At 50.4% G+C, this 23,553-nt stretch overlaps 1 protein-coding gene across 1 annotated transcript in view; it reads left to right on the plus strand.

Moving 5' to 3' along the window:
• The first annotated feature begins 393 nt into the window (after positions 1-393).
• The window catches only part of TGFBI (transforming growth factor beta induced), a 32,289-nt gene continuing 9,129 nt past the window's right edge, over positions 394-23,553 (plus strand). The window contains exons 1-9 of the mRNA XM_023532011.1: positions 394-585; positions 5,183-5,281; positions 14,515-14,579; positions 15,881-16,041; positions 16,406-16,570; positions 16,835-16,981; positions 19,055-19,196; positions 22,068-22,280; positions 23,121-23,280. Coding sequence (XP_023387779.1) covers positions 452-585; positions 5,183-5,281; positions 14,515-14,579; positions 15,881-16,041; positions 16,406-16,570; positions 16,835-16,981; positions 19,055-19,196; positions 22,068-22,280; positions 23,121-23,280 — 1,286 coding nt within the window. The 5' untranslated portion in view covers positions 394-451. The remainder of the gene's footprint in view (positions 586-5,182; positions 5,282-14,514; positions 14,580-15,880; positions 16,042-16,405; positions 16,571-16,834; positions 16,982-19,054; positions 19,197-22,067; positions 22,281-23,120; positions 23,281-23,553) is intronic.

Here is a 23,553-nt window from a genome sequence, read left to right on the forward strand (position 1 = left end):
TAACATTTACTAGTTCTCTTTCATTGAGCAAGCCCAGGGGTGAGCAGGGTACTTTCGGAATGCCGAGGCAAGTCTGCCTGAGAGAGTCTAGTGGAGAGCAGCATTGCTTCTCCCCACTTGAGGCTGCGTTTTGTAGCCTCAAGGCCAGTGAGGAGGGATCTTTGGGCTCAGGGTCCTGCAGGCTCCTAGAGGGAGTGAGACTTGTGGAGAACTTCGGGCACAGCCGCCCCTAATTGCCTACCTCTCCTTCCCTGACGACCTGCAGCCTTGGAGCCCAGGAGCAAGTTGGGGAGCCCAGGGAGGAGGACTGGGCAGCGAGGACAGTGAGCGGAGCCGCCCCGCCCTCCACCCGCCCGCCGGGCCTCCCCGCCCCTCGCTGCGCTTATTAGCCCGGCCCGCGGCTGAGGCGCTCTCACTGCCCCTGCCGTCACTCAGCGCGTCCTCTCGCTCCATGGCGTTCCTCGTGCGGCTGGTGCCCCTCGCCCTGGCGTTGGCCCTGGGCCCCATCACCACCCTGGCGGGCCCCGCCAAGTCGCCCTACCAGCTGGTGCTGCAGCACAGCCGGCTCCGGGGCCGGCAGCACGGGTAAGCCGGCCGCCCACTGGGGTGGCGGAGGGACTGGCTCGGGGCGCCGAGGACAAAGCCCAAAGGAAATGCAGACAGCTGTGGGGCGCTCGCTTGAAGGGACCAGCCCTGCACGAGGCAGAGGGAAGGAGGCGGGGAACAACGGAGGGAAAGCCAGCAGCAGCGGACGCCTTGTAGAGGAAGCGGGTGGGAGAGCTGACTAGTGCCCCCAGACTCAGGCTTTCAGCATCCCCTCCCAACAAACAGGAGGGAGGAGTTGGCAGCCCTGCCCAGAATCACTTTGGGAAGTTGGCCAGGGCAGAGAGGAAGCCCACCTAGCAGTGCACACAGTCCAGCCAGGTCCTCGTCCACTGGGGCCACACAAGCTGGGGCCACTCAAGGCCCCCAGAATCCTGCTCACTTGGCCAGGCCCTGCACCCACCACCTAGCACAAGACAGTGTTCTCCAGGCACAGCCAGACCTGTAAAGGCAGTGTGGGTCTCCTCCCCTGCCAGATGAACAGGAGAATTCTATGGCCTCACACACATTTTACAGATGGGGAAACTGAGTCCAGAGGGGACATACCACTTTTCCAAGGTCCTGCAGTAGACACTGGAGCTGGGATTGGAACCTCTCATAAAACAATAGCTGGGTTTATAAATTTGGGACAGTATCATTGCAGATATTCCTTTGAGACACTGAAGATGTGTTGGCTTTAGGAGACAAACCCAGGCAGAGGGTCTGACCTGGTAAAGACCTTGGCAAACCCAGGCAGAGATGGGCAGTGTTCCTACATCCCCAATTAAGCCATCCTGCTCACACATAGCCAGGCTTTGCCATAACTTTCCAGCCTACCTGGTTATACCAACTCCTTCACAACTAAGTAAAACTGTGTGTGGATAGAGTCGTTGTGTAGCTGCCCAAATGCCACTGGGTCTGGCATTCAAACCCAGGTAGTCCCCAGACCTCCACATGACTGGGAAGATCTCAGATCAAAAAAGTACTCAGATCAAAACTCACTGTTGGGGGTGATGATAGAATTGACTTCATAGCACTTTAGAAAGCCTTGGTTTCCACCCCAGCGGTTCTCTGCGGTTGTGGTTGCATCGTTATCCTGGTTCCCTCTGCCTCTAGCCTTGTGCACTTACTTGGCCTTTTAGGTTCCCCCGGGCTGCGGGGAGTGAGTCTGGCCTCTCCTCAGAGTGAAATCAAGCCAGGCCATGCCACAAACTCAGTATTCTCCTGGAAAGAGGAGAACACCTGAGATGTCCTGGGGTCTCTAGGGAAGTGGAAGTATCACCTTTGACTTAGGCTGGTACGAAAGGATGAGGGTGCAGGTGGAAAGACAAGGGGGATATGAAGCATAAAAGTCAAAATGTGAGCAACTGGCATTTTCGTTGTCTGCCCACCTCACCTTTATTCTGTGCCTTTCTTGCAAATGAAACATGTTATTTTATGTATCTTCTGGGAGGTTTCTGTTCCCTCTGTGTCTTAGCCATGATGTCAGAAGATATTATGCCCTGCAGTACTGTCACCCTGGATGGTGTCTGTGCACACGACAGTGGAGCTTTGCTGCGAGTGTTGATAGGGCTCCACCAAGAACCATCTCTATAGCAAACCTCTTTCTCTTCAGAACACAGAAGAGACGTTAACCAGCCAGAAAACAGGATTTTTTTAAAATGTAAATTATGAATTTCAGATATTAGATCAACTTCCTCTCTACCCTACACACACACACACACGCGCGCGCGCACACACACACACACATACACACACACACACACCCCAATACCCCTGCAGGCTAATCTTCTTGATTAGCTTCTTGCAGTGCAATTGGAAAGCTCATTATGACCTCCGATGGGCAGAATGGTCTAAGAAGGTACGTGTGCATGCCCTCACCCTGTAAAGTCTGGATGCGCAGACAGGCGAACTGTGACAGTATGGTTGCAGGTGTAATTGCATTGACGCTGATCTAACTGTCCCTGAAAATACTACAGGGCTGCCTGGCCTTGCACGTGGGTGTGGCACCCTATGCAAAATAGATAACCTTGTTCAAGCTCCAGCCCTTCGAAGTGCGTACTGACAAAAAGGGAAGGAAAATCTGTTCACCATTTTAAGGAACTGCAGTGCGATCCAAGATGTGAAGGAAGAAATAAGAGGGGACTGTGCTTGTGTGAAGCCCTTTATTACACATCACCTCTTTTGCATCTATTGTTCATGTTCCCATTTTACAGATGGAGAAACTACAGCTTAGTGAGATGGAGTGACTTAGTCCAAACACAGAAAGCTGTCAGGAGAGTCGTGACTATGATGTGGTCTCTTGACTCCCAGCTGTATCTGTGTTGCAATAGGGAAGGAAAAAATAATCCCGAAAGAGAACTAAAAATGCAATCCCCTTCTGAATATCAAACAACCAAAACTGGACTGAATTTACTGAATTTCCTGATGCACTTGATTTTCAAATCCAAGGTGAACAGCAGAGCTGCTATGCTTCCGTCAGGAGTTCCAGAAATGGGATAATCATTTTGATTAAACTTTGGCATAAATTTCCTATATTCACAGCCCACTCCCTCTCACCCTGCTGTGAGAGGGAGCGGGCCACAGTGACCCCCAGATTCTGCTCCTGTCTCAAAAGGCAGCTGCAGTGGAAACACACGCCACAGAGGAATGTTGGAGCCACATTCATAAGAGACTCGCTGACATTCGCCAAACGCCTACGGAAAGTTGCAGGGAATGTGACAATAATTGTTTCCTACTTGGTCAGATAGAAGAATTTCTGAAGTTATACACCTAGGACTGGAGTGTCGCCAGCAGGAGCTCTCCAGAGGTTACTTGGGGACTGCTGTAACCTGTGAATCCCAGACAGCAAACAGATAAACAAGGTGGATCTGTTAGAATCCTCTGGTTGCTGTGGACACTTGGCCAGACCCAGTTAGGACTAAGGAGATGGACTCTTCTCCCTGCCAGCCTGTGGTTTCGTCCCAGCCTTAACTCCTCTGGCCCTCAGGTTCTTCCACCGACTCACTAGTATTTACTCTGCTCCTTGGCCCATTCACCTTTGCTTAACGAACCACAAACTGGACAAGAGGTGACAGCCACAAAGTAGAAGAGATAGAGCTGAGATATAAAAGATCAGCCTGCTCTGTAGCCCAATAACCTGGCTCTGAGTATTTGAGAATTGACAAAGGTCTTATAGCCAATGCGATGGGAATGGCAGGTGAAGCTCTCACTTCAGTATCAGTGTCTTCCTGAAAAACACTGTGCACATCAAATGGTGGCTATTGTTTGCATTTTAAAGTTATAGAAGAATCGATATGAAAGAATGACGACAACTGAAGTTCTCTATGCACGGAGGTTGTGTGAAAGCCCTCAGTCTTTTCGCTTTGCTGTCTTCTGACTTGTGATTCAGTCGGATGAACTGCCTGCTGCCTGCTCAGGAGGACCCCCTTCCAGTTGTCACTACACAGCCACAGCTGCCTTCTTTTCTCAGAGTCTACTATTGAAGGTCCTGCTACCACATGGCCTGGGCACACTTTGGGTCAGGACGTGGTACACTAGAATAAAATACACAAAAGCAGAAGCCCCTGGCTCTGGGGAAGAAGGCTTCTCATCAGAACCCGAGCATTTGCACTCAGCTTTTCCATAAGTTCCCGAGGATCCTTCTGAACTGGGTGGTCCTGGAAGCAGTATTTTCATTTAAGTTAATTCTGAGCTGTTCTTACACCTTAACCCGGTGCTAGTCCCCTGGCCCCATCTAGAATATCAAAGAAAGAATGAGACAGAGCACCTGCTGTCGAGGTTCCTTGGAGGGTAGTTTAAGATAGGAGACATACGCACCCTGGTCAGTTTTAGGATTCTTTATGGGATCCTTGTTCAAGCGAGGGCTGTCTCCCAGGTCAGAGGCGGATAGACAAGTGTCACTCGGGGCACTGGGAGAAGGCTTTCTGAGGGAAGTGGGACTTGGGCTGAGGCCTAAGTATGAATGACAGAGTTCAGTGGGAGAGCGTTTCCTACCCAGGTCCTGATGGCAGCTGGCCACGCCCTCTGGTTTCCAGCGGGGCACTCTGATCAGTTGTGTTTGGTAGCCAGGCAGCTGGCCTAGGGACACAGAGTATGTCTGCATGTGGAGCTGCCTGGGAGGTGCAGGGGCTAGGACATCGGCCTCCCCTCATGACGCATGTGCACTGGGATGACAGCTTAGAGCCTGTAGACATTTTGGCTCAGTGTGAGGTGGAGATGCAGAGACAGGCTGGGGACTTCTTACCAAGCTTCTTTGCTTAGTAAATGTACCACTTTTATTTAGCTAGTTTTCTCAATCTGTAACACACAATCTAAAACTTTTAAGATGCTTTTAGTTCCACTTACCAAATATTAGTGTCAAAGAAGGATATTTACATGAAGAAGTTAGATCTGTATGTGTGATATACTTTGACAGTTTTTAATTTGGGGAGGAATTTGCCGGGAGCTGATGGAAATCTAGGCCAGGAGGGCCAGCGTCTACCCGCTGGTACCAAGGCTGAGATGACAGTATCTTCTCCAGGTCTAGAACTTTCTAATGACCCAGGAGGGCCCACAGGATGTGCTGGCCATCTTGCTCACACCGTGCTTTTGTTTTCAGCCCCAACGTGTGTGCTGTGCAGAAGCTCATCGGCACCAACAAGAAGTACTTCACCAACTGCAAGCAGTGGTACCAGAGGAAAATCTGTGGCAAATCCACGTGAGTATCTGTAACCACTGAAGCCCTCCAGCCTCTGAGGAGTCTGGGCTCCATGTATGGTGGCTGCAGCTACCCTCAGTCCTGGGCCAGCCTTCTGAAAGGTCAGGCTGCCTGGGAGCCACGAAGATGCATGTGCAAACATGTCAGGGAACCATGTGCTTGGGAGTGGCCATTTTAGTAAGCTGGCCAGTTTTACCTTTTTAAGGCTCCTGACAAGACTTGGATACAGTTTTAAGGACTGATTTGAGATTACAAGGAACATGAGATGTGTGTGTGTGTGTGTGTGTGTCTGTGTGTGTGTGTGTCTGTGTGTCTGTGTGTGTCTGCGTATCTGCCTGCTTCTTAATCCTCACTAAATGATACAAATATTATCATTATGGAGAAGCCACCAGCATGTGACTCTGGGAAAGGAAACCCACTGGTGAACTTATACGCCACTCCTGCTCTGCAGTCCTAAGGTAAACACCCCAAAAGACTGAGAATACCAAGAAATACACACATAATGAGGCAGCATAACATATTAAGAACATAAACTCAGACTTCCTGATTCAAACCCTGGCTCTGCCACTTACCTGGGCAGGGTACTTCACCTTGGAACCCTCAATTATTACCTCATCTGTAAAATGAGAGTAACAATAAGACAACATTCTGGGATTGTCTTGAGGGTTGAATGAAATAATCATGTGAGAGGCTAATGTGTCTGGCACATAGTAAGTGCTCAGTAAATGCTACCTGCCATTACTATTACCCCTAGAACTTGTAAATCTAGGCCACACAAATAGAAATGAGTGTGCCAGTGGGGTGTGGACCAGTGTGGTTACAGTGGGGCTTGTTGGTGCCTCTGTCAGCACGCAGGGAGGTGGCATTCACCCCAACCTCGGGATGGAAACAGGGTGGCATACATGTTCTAACAGAATTCATTGGAAACCTAATCTGTTTTGGCGCCAATCAGCAACAAATCTCAAAGCTGGCTGTCTCCTACAGATAGGAAGATGTGCTATGCAAAACCTCCTGAGCCACTTGTGAGGGCCTGACCTTCCTCTTGTCTGCATGATAGGATTAGGAGACTCTAAGCTACTATCTTGAACACTTTCCCATGTTAGGATTTTTTAAACGTATTGCTTGCAACATTGCTACTGAGCAGACAGCTCCTCCAACTTCATAACTAACTGAAGGAAGAGAAAATGTTCTTTTCTTTACCGTGTACATGGAAAAAAAATATCCCAACTTGTGCCCCTGATTGTGTTAGGCAATTATCAATCCTAGTATGACTCAAGAGAAATTAGAGATCATGGCAGAGCCGGGGAGAGACCAACAGCTCCCTGGGAGCCTGTCAAGGGCAGGTTCATGACAGCTGGCTCCCCACTTGACCAAACCCAGCTTCAAAGCTGAGGGTTAAGTGAGCTAAAAGGACACATACCTCCGGCTTCAGTGAACGAACGCCCAGTGATAATTCTTGCTGCTGTGAACAAAAAGAGATTGGGCAAATTCTGAACCACATATCCTTCCATGGTGCTCATTAAAAAAAAATACTTTAGTACTCTGATTTTTCCCATGTGCCTATATTGTCTACTCAACTAAACAGTTAATTACTTATCACCGAGCCGGGCTCCACATAATTGCTTTTTGGAAGGTGACCAAAGCACTCGTAACAAGCAAACAGCTCTTCCACATCTCAAAGCTCTGGGTTTCAAAGGGCTCTACCTTTTTGTTAGTTCCAGTTTCCCTAAAAATGGGACTTGCTTGTGATGTCAAGCTGGCAGTGGGGTGACACTGGCCATGGTATTTCAGGTGGCCCTATGTTGAGGCATTTGCCCGATGAGTTACCAGTAGGTTGATAACGTTCCTGGCAGTTCCCAGGCTGACACTGCTGTTGATGGTGAGTCGCCGTGGCTTATTGGCTCTTGTACCTGCATCTTTCTCCATCTAGGTGCCAGGACAAGGCACAGGCAGCACAGCAGTGTGTTGGCACAATGTCCTGATGACCCAGTCTTCCCCTCCGGGCAGGTTGGGCTCTGAGAGTGTGATGATTGTGATGCTGCAGCCCCTCACACTGGTGAGCACAGGGCGTCCCAGGCACTGGGTAAAGGAATTGGAGGGTGAGGGTGGGAGTCAGGCAGAGCCCAGTGCCAGGTCCCAGCCATCGGCCTAGCTTTACAAAGCCAGAGGGGATGGTACGCACACACAACTTCTTAATGTGGCCATGGTTTTTGGCAGCTCCAAAAAGAGGAAATGAAGATAGAAAAACATGAGTTGATATAAAACTTCATGATCTAGGACAAGAGGGTCCCTTCCTAGAACATCACGTGCCTATCAGGAAGGTGGAGCTGACTTGGAAGAGGTCCAGAGAACTCAGGGAGGGAAAGGGGAAGCAGGGGAGCTCCTCTCTGTTGTCCCCAAGAAAGCTGAGAATGAGCAGCCTTGCAGTTCACTTGTGTACCCAAGTCCAAGACACATGCCAGAGCTGCCACTGACCCCCAGGAATTAAGTGCCATGGGTGGTCAAGAAGAGAAGGGGAGAGAGAGCTGTGCTGGCTGGAGTTGACGTCATCCTGGTGAAAATGGGTCCCTAGGTGCCCTTATTTGGGTGAGGACCAGACTGAGAAATGGGGAGCATGGTGGTGGTTGGAGCAAAGAAGACTGTCTCAGTGGGGAGCCAACTTGGGCAGTGGGAACTTTCTCAGCAAGACTCCAGGGGAAAGGCTGGAGCAAAAGTATACATTGGGATGAAAGGGAACTAAGTGTCAAGGGAAAGGGGGCAGCACAGGCCACCAAGGGGCCCAAGACCAAGGGGAATTTAAACTTGAAAGCAAACAAGTGAGCCTTTGCAGTGTCTGGTCACACAGAGACCCAAGAGCTGGAGCCACCTCTAACTAGAGGGGGTCATACTTAGCACTCCCCTCAGGGGACACTACATTGTCCTCTGACAATAGCTTTCCTGTATTTCCAAGAAGAGAAGAAATAGAATCTTTGGTACCATTTGTCAAGCCCGACATACGGATTTTATTACAAAAAGTGGTTACTAGTGGGCCCCTATTTAGTGACTTGAGTGAATTTTATTACTTGGAAATCCAAGTTAGCTTTTATTTCAGATCCTAAAAAGCACCAGAGTAATACAATAGCTAATCAAACAGAGAGTTATGAGGGAGACAGCATCCCACTCTGATTTCGGGTACCAGTCTGATCAGTAACCATAAAATTTTTATATGCAGCAGCTTGAGCAATGGTGCAGGAAATTGTGGTCAGGAAGCCTTGCTGCCTCTCGACAGGCCTCCTTTGTGCAAACCTCGGCAAGAGGGAGGCCTAGTTAACAGCCAAGTTGGAGCTGACATCTTGGGGCTGTAATAGCCTTTGCAGGAGCTCAGACATCATAAACGTGGCACCGGGAGACCAGCAGGATCTGGCAGGTTGGGGTGGCAGCTGTCCATTCCAAAAGTCTTGAAGTTGTTTCACAAGCAACACATTTCACAAGCGCAATAGCCCTTCTCTGGAGCCAAGATGAGCTGGCAGGGTATTCCCCTTTCTCTAGTAGCAAGCATAGCTTTGCCCAGGGGCTGAAATAATACTTCTTCAGCACTGTATTAAAGCTTAGAAACTTGACTTTTACCAAAGCCAGCTGGTGTATGCTTGAGCTTTTCCGTCAGCCGACAGAGCTTTTTCCAGTAGATCTCATTCTGGCAGGGCAGCCAGGGACATGGCAGTGAAGCTGAAGAAGAGCCCTGTTTGTCCTCCCTTTCTTGTGTCCCACAACCTTGATGCCAAGACATCTAGGGAAGCTAGGCTGTCCCCAGACTCACACCAGCACCTCGTTCCCTGTTTCATATTCCCTGTGCACCAGCAAAGAGGTAGGACCCACGGATAATCTCCGAAATAGCTGAGATTTTACGTCCACCCAACACCAGGGGTTCACCAAACCAAACACCTCTGTTAGGCAGGGCTTCCTGAAGGTTCTGTCTCATTCTGCAAACTCCTAGGAGGCAGCTTAGCCGACATGGAATTTTGTTCTGTTGAGTATTTCCATGAATCCATGTACCACTTTGGGTAAGGCCCTGTGGGAGGCGAAATAATGACCCCCGGAAGATGTCCACATCCTAATCCCTGAACCTGTGAACATGTTCCCTTACAAGGAAAAAGAGACCTTGCAGACATGATTAAGTTAAGGGTCTTGAGAAAGGGAGATTATCCTGGATTATCGGGTAAATCCAATGTAATCGTAAGGTTCCCTATAAGAAGGAGGCAGGAGGGTCACGGTCAGAGGAGATGTAACAATGAAAGCAAATTGGAGTGATGCCTCCACAAGCCAAGAAATTCAGGTAGCGTCTAGAAACTGGAAAAGATAGGTAATGAATTCTTCCCTAGACCCTCTAGAAGGGATACATACAGCCTTCGATTTTAGCTCTGTAAGGCCAGTTTCTGACTCTAACATCCAGAGTTGTAAGATAATAAATTTGTGTTGTTTTAACCTACTAAATTTGTGATAATTTGTTATAGCGACAATGAGAAACTAATACAGGCCCTATCTATGGAGTTATATAGATGTATTATGAGGGATTTATTTATTACAATGTTATTTCATCAGTGGCCTCATGTAGGACATTGCTTTCAATTAAGTTAACCTAATTTCAATTTTAAAGTTTATACTCAGAGTTTTTTAAGAATAAGCTCAACAACTGAGCCCTTGGTAAATACCAAGCATCTGTTAAGTGCTTTACTTATGTAAGCTCATTCAATTCTTACAATCACCCTATCAGATCAGTTTGATTATTAGCCAAGAAGGCCTCAGGGTCAGCAGAGGCCATTTGGCCCAGAGTCACCAAACTACTCCTGGTTGCTCCCCTGCAGTCTGGTGTCATTTTGATCTGCTACAAGGGGACTCGCCAACACCTCTACTGAGATGATGAAGGGCATGGGAACTGAAGAGACACAGTCAGCATCCAGAAACCCCTCAGATGCCCTCACACACTGCTCAGAAGCAGAATGCCACAGAAAAACATAACTACATTTCCTGAAGACTCAGTCTCACTACTAACCAAGCTGTGCCCGGTGAATGGGGTAGTGGTGGGATCTTTGGGGGTGGGCACTAGGTTAAAACAAGCCTTTTTTCACCAGGAGCTCAAGATTTTTATTTTCTACCGGGAGGCTCAAGAAAGCTCAGCTCAATTTCCAAGGCCAGGAGTGCAGAAAATGAACCACTCCAGGCAGGCAGTCTGTGGGGCATGTTGAATGTCTAGACAGTATCGGGCTTTGTTTGTTCTGTGACTCCACTTGGAAATCATGATACACTGAACGGTTTACCTTCTGTCACAGGAAACCGGCTCTCAGGCTCCATTCCTTGCTCCACCTATGTCCAGGGTCTAGTTAATCTCTAGAGCATTTACAGCCACAAAAGCCAGCCAAAAGCATGAAGGATACTTGGGAGACAGTGATTGTTTTAATGTACTATATTAACTTCTTGGAAAATGATTAGGGGAGAGAAACACCAATACTTCTGCCTTTATCCAATCATCTGTAAAAATTTTGGAGGGGACCGGAGGAGGGCTTCCCAAATACCCCTATTCTTACACCTTGCATTGGCACTGTCTTTTTACTCTCCCCGCCGACCCCAAGTTAAATGCCCTTCTAAATTGGGTGGCTTCCTTCATTTTTTTCTTCAAATTGTTCTTCTGTCCAGGGAAGCTAGAACAAAAATATTGATGACTCTTAACCCTAGAAGATATGCTTTTTCTGACCTAAGGGTTTTACTTATTGGACTGTGTCAGGACAAGGAGAGCCAGGAGCCTTTAACTGGAACAGCTTCTGCTAATGAGATTCGATTCAGAGACCAACAGATCGGTCTTTTCTGCTCAGGTAGGCCCAGGAACTGTGGAGACATAGATGGGAGTTCCCTGTGGTCTCTACCCTTTGCTGTGTTCATCCGAGAAAGATGGCATCATGACTGCCCCAGCCCCGTCCCCCTAAAGCATGTGTGTTCTCCCCCAGGCCAGAGCCCAAGGAGAGTGGCGCACTAAGCTGAGAACAGGGACTGCTCATCCAGAAAGGTCTGGTCAAGAGGTGTCTCAATGGGCTGTCTTCCCAGTCTGCAGTTTCCAGCTGCCCTCTGCTTCTTTGGGACCATGCAGACTGGTTCTGAGGAGAGCTGGTATTGTTGGGACAGGGAACCTGCCAACATCTCAACCTATAGGGCTGCCAGGCTCAAGCTGAGAGGCATGGCTTACACCTGTGCACCTAGAGAGTGCCAGGGATGTCCCACTATGGGCAGAGGGAAGGCAGGAGAGGGAGCAGTCAGCGGGGTGATAGGTTTAGGAGAAGGCTTCCTGGCAGAGACCCAGGAAAAAGCCTTCAGCTAGGGAACTGAGCCCCTGCCAGGGGTAGTGTGCCACCCACTGGGAGACAGGGGTGCAGAGAGCCCACGCAGAGAGGCACAGTGAATGCTGACAAGGGTTAGCTCTCATCACATTGGAGAGAACACTTGTGTCCTCTCACTGTCAGACTTTCCACATCAGTCTGCTTTCCCGCTAATATGTGCATTGTCAAGAACAATGGGAATGGGATTGGACTCAGTGAAATTCGAGGAGCACCCTAGATCTGCCCCTACCCTGCCTGTGGTCTTAAGAAACCCCTTGGCCCTTCAGAGCCCTTGCAGCTTTCTGATTCCATCCTAAGTCTCATTCTCCACGCTGAATTTTCTGCTTAGCTCTGTCCTTTCTCCCCAGCCCCTCAGCCCTCCCATTTCTCCTGTGTCATTCTCACCCCTTCCCCCTGCCCCCGCCTTTCTCCACACACACACTTGGTTACAGGAACCAGTTCACACTTGGGGAGTCGGTTTTCTTTTGTCCCCAGTGAAATCCTGGTGAGGCCAGCTGAGCTGTTGAGCTCTCATGTGGCTCTTTTGGGGGTGGAACTCAGATGCTGACATCCTGGAAAAAGAGTCTTCCTCAGGTGAGTCACATGACTCAACACGGCCATCGTGGCTTGAGGCTCCAAGACATGGAGTATGTAGCATCCATGTATACGGGGGTCCCCAGAAATAAGGAAGGCTTTTAGAAGACTCATCTTGTAACTGTGCTTCTCCAATGCCATGGAATGTCACTCAGGCACTTTTGGAAAGAATCTAAGCTTTCGGGGAGTTGACCTGATCCCATTTCCCCTACCCTAGCCACAGAACCCTGGTATTTATCAGAGGAGGCCTAGGATCCCATGCACGGGCATCCCCTGGTACTGTGGGCTCAAGGCTTGGACCTCTCCCCAGAATTAGCTGGGAGAAGCTGGCAATCTACTTCTTTGAAAAAAAATAATCTGGAAATAATCCCATTGACTAGAATTGCAAATGAGAGATTGGAAGGAAACTTAGAGATCATCTAGTTTAACTTCATCCCATTTTATAAATCAGGAAACTGAGGCTCAGAGAGAATGGGCTTTCAGGGTCACCCTGCTACTTACTGATAGATCACATGCCAAGCCTCCTAATTCTAGTACAGTTTCTATTACACCGTGCTGCCTTTGAAAGGTTGTATATCAATCAAATCTTATTTTAGTTTCCGAAGATAAAATTGTAGGTTGGTCAAGTTGAGTCCTAAGACCACCAGCCCATTAACCTTTCTAAGTATAGGGATGAAAGGTTAAACAGGAAGGATGGGGAGCGGGCTGGAGCAAAGGGAGACAAGGAAGGCAGGAGGATGGAGAGAGCAGGGTGAAGAAGAATGTGCATGGCATGTCACTCAGCCATTTCCTAGGGGAACCTTTCTGGCCAGGTGATACAGGTGGCTCCCTGGCAGCCTGAGAATCCTAGCCTGGCTATCTCTGAAACACCACTTTGGATAACATGAACCAGGCTTCATCTTCTCATGACTCACCCCAGAGCTTCCCCAGGTGACTCCAGTGGAATTAATAAGAGCAGAATGTCCAGGCTCATTGAGAGCACCCTTCCTCTCCCCAAAGCCCGATTTCTTCTGGATCTGCCTCCTTGTCTTCTGGCGAGGTCATCCAGCAGTCTGTGAGAGCCCCGGAGTGAGCAGTTCAGTGGTAAAACCCACTGCAGTCAAAGTCTGAATTCTCTCCTGTCCCAAAGAGCATATCCATGTATAAGAAAGGAAGGGGCAGGACATGGCTGTTTGCATCTAGCTACAGAGAAGGGCTGTGCTCACACTGCAGGTGCACAGTGGCCCGAGGCAGATCCTGGGGATTTGGTGTGAAGCGAGTCTTAAGTGTAGGCTCTAAGAACATTTACTTCCTTGCAATGATATTTGAAATTCTCAGTCTTGGGGCTTCTCCAGAATATTGGGTTAGTCGAAGCTGTGTTTCAGACCTCCAGACGCGGGTAAATGTTCCTCAGTGGACTGGTCTGAGCAAGAACAAGAGAAAGTTTTGTTCCTCTGTCAAATGATTTCAAAGTTTAAAACGATATAGTGCCAGTCTTGTTCCTCCAAATACAAAGAATCTTGCAAACTGGTGATATTGGTTGCCACCTGGAAGGAGGATGGAGTGGTTGAGGGGGTGGATAGTGAGCGCTTCACTCTACAATCCTCTGTATATTTTTGATTTAAACCCCCGTAAATGTTTTCATTGATTAAACTTTTGTTCTAATTTAAAGAAGTGGAAAACTTCTTTGTTTTTATTTTGATTTTAAAAGTTTTAAAGTTTGATTGCAAAGACTGAGAAAACCTTGATGATCCTATACACACTACCCTTCTTGGTTAATAAATGGGAGAGCTAGAAGGCCATGAGAGATTTAATCCCATGTCTATCACACGGTGTGTACGTCCATTTTACAGATGAAGAAACTGAGACCCAGAGAGGAGGTGGGACCGGCTGGAGAGGTCCCTTAGTTAGCGGCAGCCTCAGAGCTAAAACAGGTCCAAGGCTCTTTCTCCTCCTTCCTGCTGCCTCTCAGGAGTACCGACCACTGGGTCCCCATGAATTACGTTGCAGATAAATTCCCAGTATGTTTTCGAATCCCACTGTTGCATATACTGCCCCAGTCATCTGACTGGTTCCCAGTTGGATTGTTGTAGGTGATGGCAAGCACTGGGAACATTCTACAAAGCCGAGGAGGAGTGACAAGCTCTTTGCCAATGAAAGGCACAAATATGACTTAGTGAATAATCTCCCTTGCAAGCAATACATTTTACCTGCCATTTCCTTTGTCAATAGAGGCCATTCTTCCTGCAGAAGACGTATGGCATGTGAGTGGGGGAAGCTCTGCCTAACCCTACATATGTGTGTGCCTCATTGCAGAGTCATCAGCTACGAGTGCTGTCCTGGATATGAAAAGGTCCCGGGAGAGAAGGGCTGTCCCGCAGGTGAGTAGCCAGGCCTTGCCTGTTGGTGCGGGAGGAGGGCAGAGGTAGGAGAGAGGCACACCCAGGTAAAAGGCAGCAGAGTCTGAATGGAGGTCCAAAGGATAAGGCTGTGTGGACTTTCTCCCCATGTGCTCGATGGCCTTTCGGCCCCATATGAGGGCGAGAGGATGGAAGTTGGAAACTGAGTTTCCTGCACTGCTCCTTCCTGTTCAAGCCAACCCCCTTGCGGCGTGGGGGAACAGACTCCAGTTCTGACCTGCCTGTGCTCTTCTCACCAGGCATAGGCTCCCAGCCCTGTTGGCTCTGGCTGGGAGTGTTTCTAAACACAACCCACATTTCTGATCACCCTGCTAGGGAATGGATGGGATAGGCTTGGTCTCCAGCTGGGCTGGGAACACTAAGCCACCCCTGCCTCGCTTTGTCGAAACTCGGCCTATTGGAGTTCCATAGAAAGCAGCAGCAGGCCAGCAGGCTCGCTCATGGTCAGCAAAGGGTGCCACGACGGGCCGTGTGGGACCAGACTGAGTGGCACCTGTGAATTTCATTAGCCCCCTAACTTTAGTTCCATACACCACCAGGAACTGTGCAGAGGAGGGCTTTTTTTCTAACTTTGAAATATTTGCAATTTTATTAGACAAGATATGAGACCGAGACGTAAAAGGAAGTGGGTAATTTGCTTGGTGCCAAGGTCGTGAAGGGGGCTGCAGTTGGCATGGGCTAGGCCATGGCGTTCCTCACTTAAGTGGAAGGACAGGTGGGAAATACAGAATGAGAAAGGAGAACAAACTCAGAAGGGGTGCTCAACCTCTGAGCCTTAGTTTCACGCCCCGTAAAATGAATGTGAAGCTCCCTGTGCGAGGGGAAGGCCCACCTAAGCTTCGGACTCCTTTTAGGAGATAACATTTTGTTACTCGTAAATACAAAGAATTGTAAAATTCTTTTATTCTAGGGAATTGATTTCAATAAATACATAGATCTGCAAGACTAGTTTATAATTAATGTACAGCTCTTTCAGGTGTACATTGCCTGTATTATCTAAATGTCTATGAACTAAAGCATTGCCCTGCTGTGGTTAAAATGATTAAAAATTACCAATTAGTTGAGTTCAGGTAGGGAAGCATTTGACCGAGTTGTTTTAAGAAGCATGTGACAGGCCTCAGGTTCCCCAATGGTAGGCCATCCGTGGGTCTTCCCACACACTTCTCCTGCAGGTGTGCCATCCTCTCTGCAGACCAGGGAGGGGGTGGTCTGGTGGGGGTAGGCCCCAAAGGCCCATGCTCCTGTGTCCTCTGCCCCTGCAGCCCTACCGCTCTCAAACCTTTACGAGACACTGGGAGTCGTTGGATCGACCACCACTCAGCTGTACACGGACCGAACAGAGAAGCTGAGGCCCGAGATGGAAGGGCCTGGAAGCTTTACCATCTTCGCCCCCAGCAATGAGGCCTGGGCTTCCTTGTCAGCTGTGAGATGACCTCCTTATGTTTAGGGGATTCTTACTGGGGACTGCCTTACTCCCCAGAGAGAAGGGCTGGTGGGCATGAGGATGAGACTATGGTGATTTCCCACCGTTTTGCAAAACTTTTTCCCTTAACCCTCAGGTGAAGCCAGGGAACTTGAGCTAAAATATACCTCACCAAGTTGCTTCTAATGCCCCATCTGTCCAATTGGACACAGACAGACCTCAGTGCTTCCTGAAGAGGGGTCCTTGGCAGAATGGGGGCCTGGGGTCACGGGGGCCTCAGAAGCATCTCTGCCAGGGGAACAAGGACCTACCTCTTGAACGCAGCATCCTCAGCCCCTAACTGCCACACTGGCCTCCCTTCCAGGAAGTGCTGGACTCCCTGGTAAGCAACGTCAACATCGAGCTGCTCAACGCCCTTCGCTACCACATGGTGAACAGACGGGTCCTGACAGACGAGCTGAAGCATGGCATGGCCCTCACCTCCATGTACCAGAACTCGGACATCCAGATCCACCACTATCCCAATGGGGTAGGGATTCGCCCATTCCGTCGCGCTGCCCTGTACCTGCCCTGAGCCCACTCCCGGTCCACGCTTGGGGCTGCTCCCTGGGGTTTGGTCCCGCAGGTGAGATGAGCTGTAGGTAATCCTATGCCCCCTGCACCTGCTTCTCCTCGGGCCCTCGGGTCTCACAGCTTGTGGAACTCACATTCTGTGCTGTGTCTTCCCTGCCTGGGGCTTCGAGATGGTGCCTCCGATGTGTTAACTGCTCATCCCCGCTTCTTCTCCGGGCAGATCGTGACCGTCAACTGTGCCCGGCTGCTGAAAGCTGACCACCACGCGACCAATGGTGTGGTGCACCTCATCGATAAGGTCATCTCCACCATCACCAACAACATCCAGCAGATCATCGAGATCGAGGACACCTTCGAGACCCTTCGGGTGAGGAATTGCCCTGGGAGGAGGCCCAGCCTACACCGCCTCCCAACAGGGGCTCCTTTTGCTGAGGAGCAGAGGAGGTCTCCATGTACATGGGCATTTAGGGGGCATGGAGCAAGTTCCTCTAAATGCCCATAAACCTGGAGAATCTGCTGATCACACCCTCAGCCTGACCACAGGAAACATCATAATCCTGGCTGTGGAATTCCCACCACCTGTCTTCTCCTGTGTAAAGCTTTCCTTACCTTGGCCCCCCTGGAAAGTTCAGTGGTCTGTGGCCGCAGCAAGACAGGGTCCTTTGAGCCTGCGTGACGGGTTCCAGAGGTGGGAGGGCCCTTCCTCCCAGATGGTGGTTCCCTTGTGTGGGGCTAGAATAAATGGCCTATCAGGCTGCATGATCTTCTCGACCGCACATTCCCACCATGGGACCCCTGCTCCAGCCATCCCCATGTTTCCTTAGAGCCCAGGCCAGCAGAGAAACCACCGATGTGGACATGGGAGCTGAAATTTGACTTCTGGCCTGGCTTCTGACTGCCCTGGGCCCACAGATCACTGTTCCTCCCCCACTGCCCAGAAGACATTTGCCTTACAACTGGAGTAGTGAGCAGGCGTTCCTCTTAGCAACGGCTCCTCAGAGGAAGTGAACACAAGCTGCCCTGTCAGGGTTTTTGCCCTGATTCATGGAGGACTTCCTGACCACAAAGGACACCAAGTGGGAGTGGGGTAGCTCCTCCCCTGGAGATCTCCAACACAGAGACAAACACCCCCGGGCCAGGCGGACACTGAGGTGGCCTCAGGAAGTGGCTCTGGAGGGCCCTGGGGACCCTGCTGTCTAAGCTTTTCCCCTGCTTTCCTCCTGGACCCATTCACAAGTCAGGGTTTGCGAGGGCATGATGTTCCCACGGAGTTGGTGGCACATCTTTCGATCCCCACCAAGTAACCTCCCTTACTGTTTAGGTTTGGCCAGTACTCCCTCCTCACGTCTTCCCCTTTGGCCCTCCCTAACACCCACCCTTCCCTCCACAAACACATACTTATCAAGCACCTGCTACTTCTCAGGTGTTGTTCTATGTGCCAGGATTAGAATGGTGAACAGGACAGACACATTCTGTCCTCAGTGGCACGTATATTCTTTCTGGGGAGAAACAAGGTAGCCACAGATTGTGCTGAGCGTTGTGAAGTCAGTAAGTAAGTGGTGAGCAGAGGAGGCCAGTGGGCCCTGGATGGTCAGGGACAGTCTCTCTGGAAGAGGTGACTTTGGAGCTGAGGCCTGAAGGATGAGAACAGCCAGTTGTATAAAACATGGGTTCAGGAGCACAGTGGGCAGAGGGGAGAGTGGGAGTAAACAAGAGTAAAGACTCAGAGGCAGGAACAGCGAGCCAGGAGGCCAGCGGGGCCAGAGCGAAGACAACCAGGCAGCCAGAAGGAGAGGAGGGAGTGGGAGGCCGTGAGGGCCCAGCTCCTGCAGGGTCGTGCAGACTTGGCAAAGGAGTATGTCTTCATCCTGAGAGCAGTAGGAAGCCCTTTTTACTTTTAGATCATTCTGGCTGCTCTGTAGAGAATGGATTATATGATCTTTACACTCTCAGCGTTCATGCAAGTAATTATTACAAGTAACTAATTACGACATGATAAGGACAGCAAGCTAAGCGAGTATGTGTAAAAGACAAACTCGTGTTCACTGGGGGTGGGATGAGGGTGGGAGGCACGGCCACATTGACTACCTAGAGGCACGACATCTTCGTCAAGGCCCAAAGAAGAAATAGGAGTCAGAGAAGCAAAGAGAGGGGAAGGGCAATGGGAAGGGCAGAGGTAACGGCAGGGGCACAGGCCTGGAGGTACAAAGGAGGAAGCACACGAAGTAACTGAGAGGTGGCCAGAGTGCCTGGGGCTCAGGCGGGGCAAGGCCTCTGGAGGCGATGGTAGGAGGTGAGCTTTGGGTCAGCTTGTCTTTTCATCTTGGGCTTCTACAAGAGCCTGAGCCCTCTGAGGGAGGACGGGTGAGGCTGTGTGCCCCTTGTCTGCGGAGAATCCCAGAGCCTTCAGGGAACGCTCCATCCTCTCCCCTCCCCACAGGCTGCTGTGGCTGCATCCGGGCTCAACAACCTGCTCGAAGGTGATGGCCAGTTCACGCTCTTGGCCCCCACCAATGAGGCCTTTGAGAAGATCCCTGCTGAGACCTTGAACCGCATCCTGGGTGACCCAGAGGCCCTGAGAGGTGAGCACCCCTCTGCTCCTGCTGCCACCTCATTGGAGCCGCCATCCTGAGCCCAAGGCCTGCTCTCGTCCAGGATAGACATGTCACCTGCAATCCTGTGTCAGGATAGACATGCTGCCCGCCATCCTGTCCCACTGCTCCCAGTCAGCCCTACCTTTGCAGAGGCCAGAGCAGAGCCCTGGTCAGAGGCACGCGTATGGAATCCAGCAGGCTTTGTCTGGGGATACAGTCAGGCTGAGGCGGGAGGCAGAGCTGGAGGTCCAAAGCAGGCCCTGGCCAGACTCAGAGAGGGTTAAAGGCCCGAATGATCAAAGCCAGAACAAGGCAGTGTGGGAAGGGATAGCAGGTCCTGGCATCCTTGAAATGGAATCATCATGCTGACCCTTGAACATTTTCTATGTCTGGTCAGGGGCCTCATGGATAATCCAGAATAATAGTTAAAAACCAGTAATAGTCAACTCTTGACTCTTCATTGCTGGGTCCTCCTTCACGTCCTCAGTGAGCTGCTGAGTTAGGAGGTGCATTAATTATTGCTGGAGGAGAAGGAAGGACGAATAGTGTGAGGAGATTAGGAGGGAGGCCAGGCTCTGCGTTCCCCCACCCTTTCCCCTTTAGCTCCAGGGCCACTGAGCTGCTACCAGGTGATCTCGAGTCCCCTGCAAAGGGGAGTAGTCCCCGGGTCTCCTGTGTACCCCAACCACACTTATTCTTCCCAAATATAATCCAAGGATAACTTCATTTCTTTTGAATCTATTTAAGCCCACCTTTGAAAGGTACTGTGTAAAATGCCCAATGCATTTCTGATACCCTGTGAATGTAAAAGGCTCTCCTCGCAGCCATGCAGGGACAGGAAAGAGCACACTTCTGAAAGCACAGATGCAGACATGCCATGTCCAGGTGTCGTGGTGCCTCTACATACCTGGCCTGTGCCGGGAGCCAGGCCACAGGAGTGAACATGGTACAGCCTTTACCTTCAAGGACGTTTAAGGCTCAAAGACTTAAAAACAGACAACAGACTTAAAAACAGGTCCTTGAGACCTGATATAGTGAGCACGATGACGGAGATACTCCCAGGATCATGGGGTGAGGCCACTGGTGGGGCACCTGAGGGGTGCAGAAGGCTTCCGGGAGGAGGTGAGAGGCAGGCGCATCTCAGTGTATTTAGCTTTCCATTTAGAACTACGTTCTGCCCAAAACATGTTTTGTACAGAGTACATTTTGATCTTGTAGATATCAGAACTCCTTATTATAAAGTGAAAGAAAAAACCACCCCTAATTTATCCCCGTTGTACATCTGCCTTTTCCTGCTCAGAAACCTATTTGCTCAAAGCAAGAGTCCTCTGTGTGGGGCTTGGCTGGTAGCTGGAAAGCAGAGGGCCACGAGGCTGCCCAGCAGTCTCCTGGTTGTTACCAGCAGGTTGACAGGCAGGCGAGAAGCGGCCCCAGGCTGGTGTCCTCCCATTTGAAGACTGGCGTCCAGCCCTAGCGCTGCTCACCCTGCAAGTGACCCTGACAGGTCACCCCTACCCCACCCAAGCCTTCAGTTTCTGTCTCTGAAAAGCTAAAGACCCAAGGCTTCGTTCCCATAGCAGTCTTGCTGTCTTTTCTCTTCGCACTGGCTGAATCAGGTCAGCACTGGCTTTCAATGCCCATGACACTTCTGCAGGAGCCTGATGACTCTGCAGAGCCTCAAAGCTTCCTCCTGTGACGGCTCTGCAAGACCTCGGCTTCCTCCTGTCTGTGACAGTGGGGTTTTGGTTCCCACAGTCAGGACAAATTGAAACTCGCCTCTGCAGTGAGAATGTGAGATAAAGGGCCTTGGTGGCCTTGGTGACCTTGGTGAGCAGCAGTGCTGGAACCTGCTCGGCCTGGCGGGGGCCGGAGCATGTCCCCCTCATCTGCTCTTCACAGTTTCCTCAGGGCCCCCAGCCCCTGTCTGATCTCTAAACTAAAACAAGTAAATAAATGATTATATTTATGATTTATGGGAGGGGAGAATGGGATGGCAAAGACCGTATCTCACTGAATCACTATTCCCGACGCCTCAGACAGAGCCTGGAGACTAGTAGCCTTTGGGTAAAATGAACAAAAACAAAATGTACAAATAATTCCAAGCCTCATTTATTACAGTGTCTAGCTTTTCCAACCACATTTTACAAGTTTTTTAAAGGTCAGTAGATAAAATGACCCAGGGTAAACTCATCTGAGTTTTTCCCCTACCCCTGAAGTTCAGGTCTTTATAAGGGAAGTCCCCCCGAAGTTCAGGCCTTGGTAAGAGAAGACCCCCGAAGTTAGAAAGCTAACCACTGACCTTCATTAGGCATTTACTCTGTCGTCCGGCGCTGTACTGGGTGCTTCACATTCACAGTTGCATTCTGTCCTCAGTGGCACGTATATTCTTTCTGGGGAGAAATAAGGTAGCCACAGATTGTGCTAAGCATTGTGAAGTCAGTAAGTAAGTAGTGAGCAGAGGAGGCCAGAGATATTTGGGGATGGTCAGGGACAGTCTCTCTGGAAGAGGTGACTTTTGAGCTGAGGCCTGATGCCAGCCCTAGGAGACAACTGCTGTGCTTACCTCCACTTGACTGATGAGGAAGTTGAGACTCTAAGAGGATAAATGACTTGCCCAGGGTCCCACAGCTGATAAATGGCTGAGCTGGGATTCAGACTCAGGCAGTCCGTCCACAGAGGCCCGGCTAGCTTCAGATGGACAGCAGACAGGAGGAGAGGAGGGTCTGGGCCACTGGGTACCCCAGCCTGAAGGTCAGCATTGGCGAGAACAGAATCCTCACAGCCTCGGGCAGGTTGCACGCCGCCCCCGAGGTCAGCCTGGAGCGGCACTGACTTGCCTGTGTTCTGTTCGGCCCCCAGACCTGTTGAACAACCACATCCTGAAGTCGGCCATGTGTGCCGAAGCCATTGTTGCGGGTCTGTCCGTGGAGACCCTGCAGGGCACTACGCTGGAGGTGGGCTGCAGCGGGGACATGCTTACCATCAACGGGAAGGCCATCATCTCCAATAAAGACACCCTGGCCACCAATGGTGTGATCCACCACATCGACGAGCTGCTCATCCCAGACTCAGGTAAGCCAGGCCTCAGGGGGCTTTGGTCCTGCCAGGCCCACTATCCCCTCTGCCACCTGTGGTGGCAGGGCCAAGGGAATTCAGGGATATTTGGGGCCACTTCTCTGCCTAAACCCAGCTCACGGCCTCTCAGGAGAAAAGGCCTGGGCACCGGGTGGGTTGTGGCCAGGCTGTGAAGCATCTTGAGCTACAGGCACGAGAGTCCAGACATTATCTTGGAGGCAATAGAGAGCTGTCGAAGTTGTCTGGGGAGGGAACGGCTCAATCACAGAAGCCTTTCAGAAGATCTGGCTGCTCTGGTTGGGCATTAAGGACCATTTGCTAACCTCAGAGCAATCGCTTTCTCAATAGTCCCCAAGTATCCCAAGGTCATAGACCTTAGAAGAAATGACCAAATGGACTTTGGCTTGGTTTCATTCAGCATCCTAGCCCCATTCTGGGATTTCAGGGAGGTCTACTGCCCATGAGTGAAGAAATTTCACAGGAAAAACCAAACCAGAAAAAACACTTTCTGTGGGTGTGGTCACTAGCATTTTTTGCTGTTCCAAAGCCATGACAGACAATGCTGCCTTCCTCCCCAGCATTAGGCAGTGTCCTGACCGAGCGGTGGGTCAGAGGCTGACCTCTGCCCAATTGAACCTCACCTCACTTCCCCAACCAGTGAGATATCTGGGTGACTGTCCCCTGATGACACAAACCCACAGTGCCCCAGCAGTGTTTAGAGGGGTTGTTGACTCACGAGGTGACATTCCTGCTGATGTATGTCATGCTCTGGGGTGGACAAACGATAAATGGAAACAGCACATTTAACTTTTGAACCTACTTTCTCCTTCCTTGTAGCCAAGACATTATTTGAGTTGGCTGCAGAGTCTGATGTTTCCACCACCATTGACCTTTTCAAACAAGCAGGCCTCAGCACTCATCTCTCTGGAAATGAGCGGTTGACTCTCCTGGCCCCGCTGAATTCTGTCTTCAAAGGTAATGCGGGGACGGCATCCCTGTGAGTGTGCCGCAGGGGGCAGCTGCCCCCCACCCCCCCCATCTCCTCCGCCACACCCTCCCTGATTTATAGCACCCTGTGGAACAGCAACACTCCCACCCAGCTCAACCGAAAGCAGATGTGGCTTCACCAGGAACTTAAGAGGCGCTGCTGTTTCGTTTGGCAAAGCAGAGAATGCATTTGGGGCTCTGGTCCTCAGCATTCAAGAGTCTGCAGCTGTCGGGAGAACGGAGCACTCCCCTGCCTTTTTATTTGCTGGGTCCATTGCCAGTG

The sequence above is a fragment of the Pteropus vampyrus genome, unplaced genomic scaffold (assembly GCF_000151845.1).
Source record: "Pteropus vampyrus isolate Shadow unplaced genomic scaffold, Pvam_2.0 Scaffold74, whole genome shotgun sequence".
Taxonomy (NCBI): domain Eukaryota; kingdom Metazoa; phylum Chordata; class Mammalia; order Chiroptera; family Pteropodidae; genus Pteropus; species Pteropus vampyrus.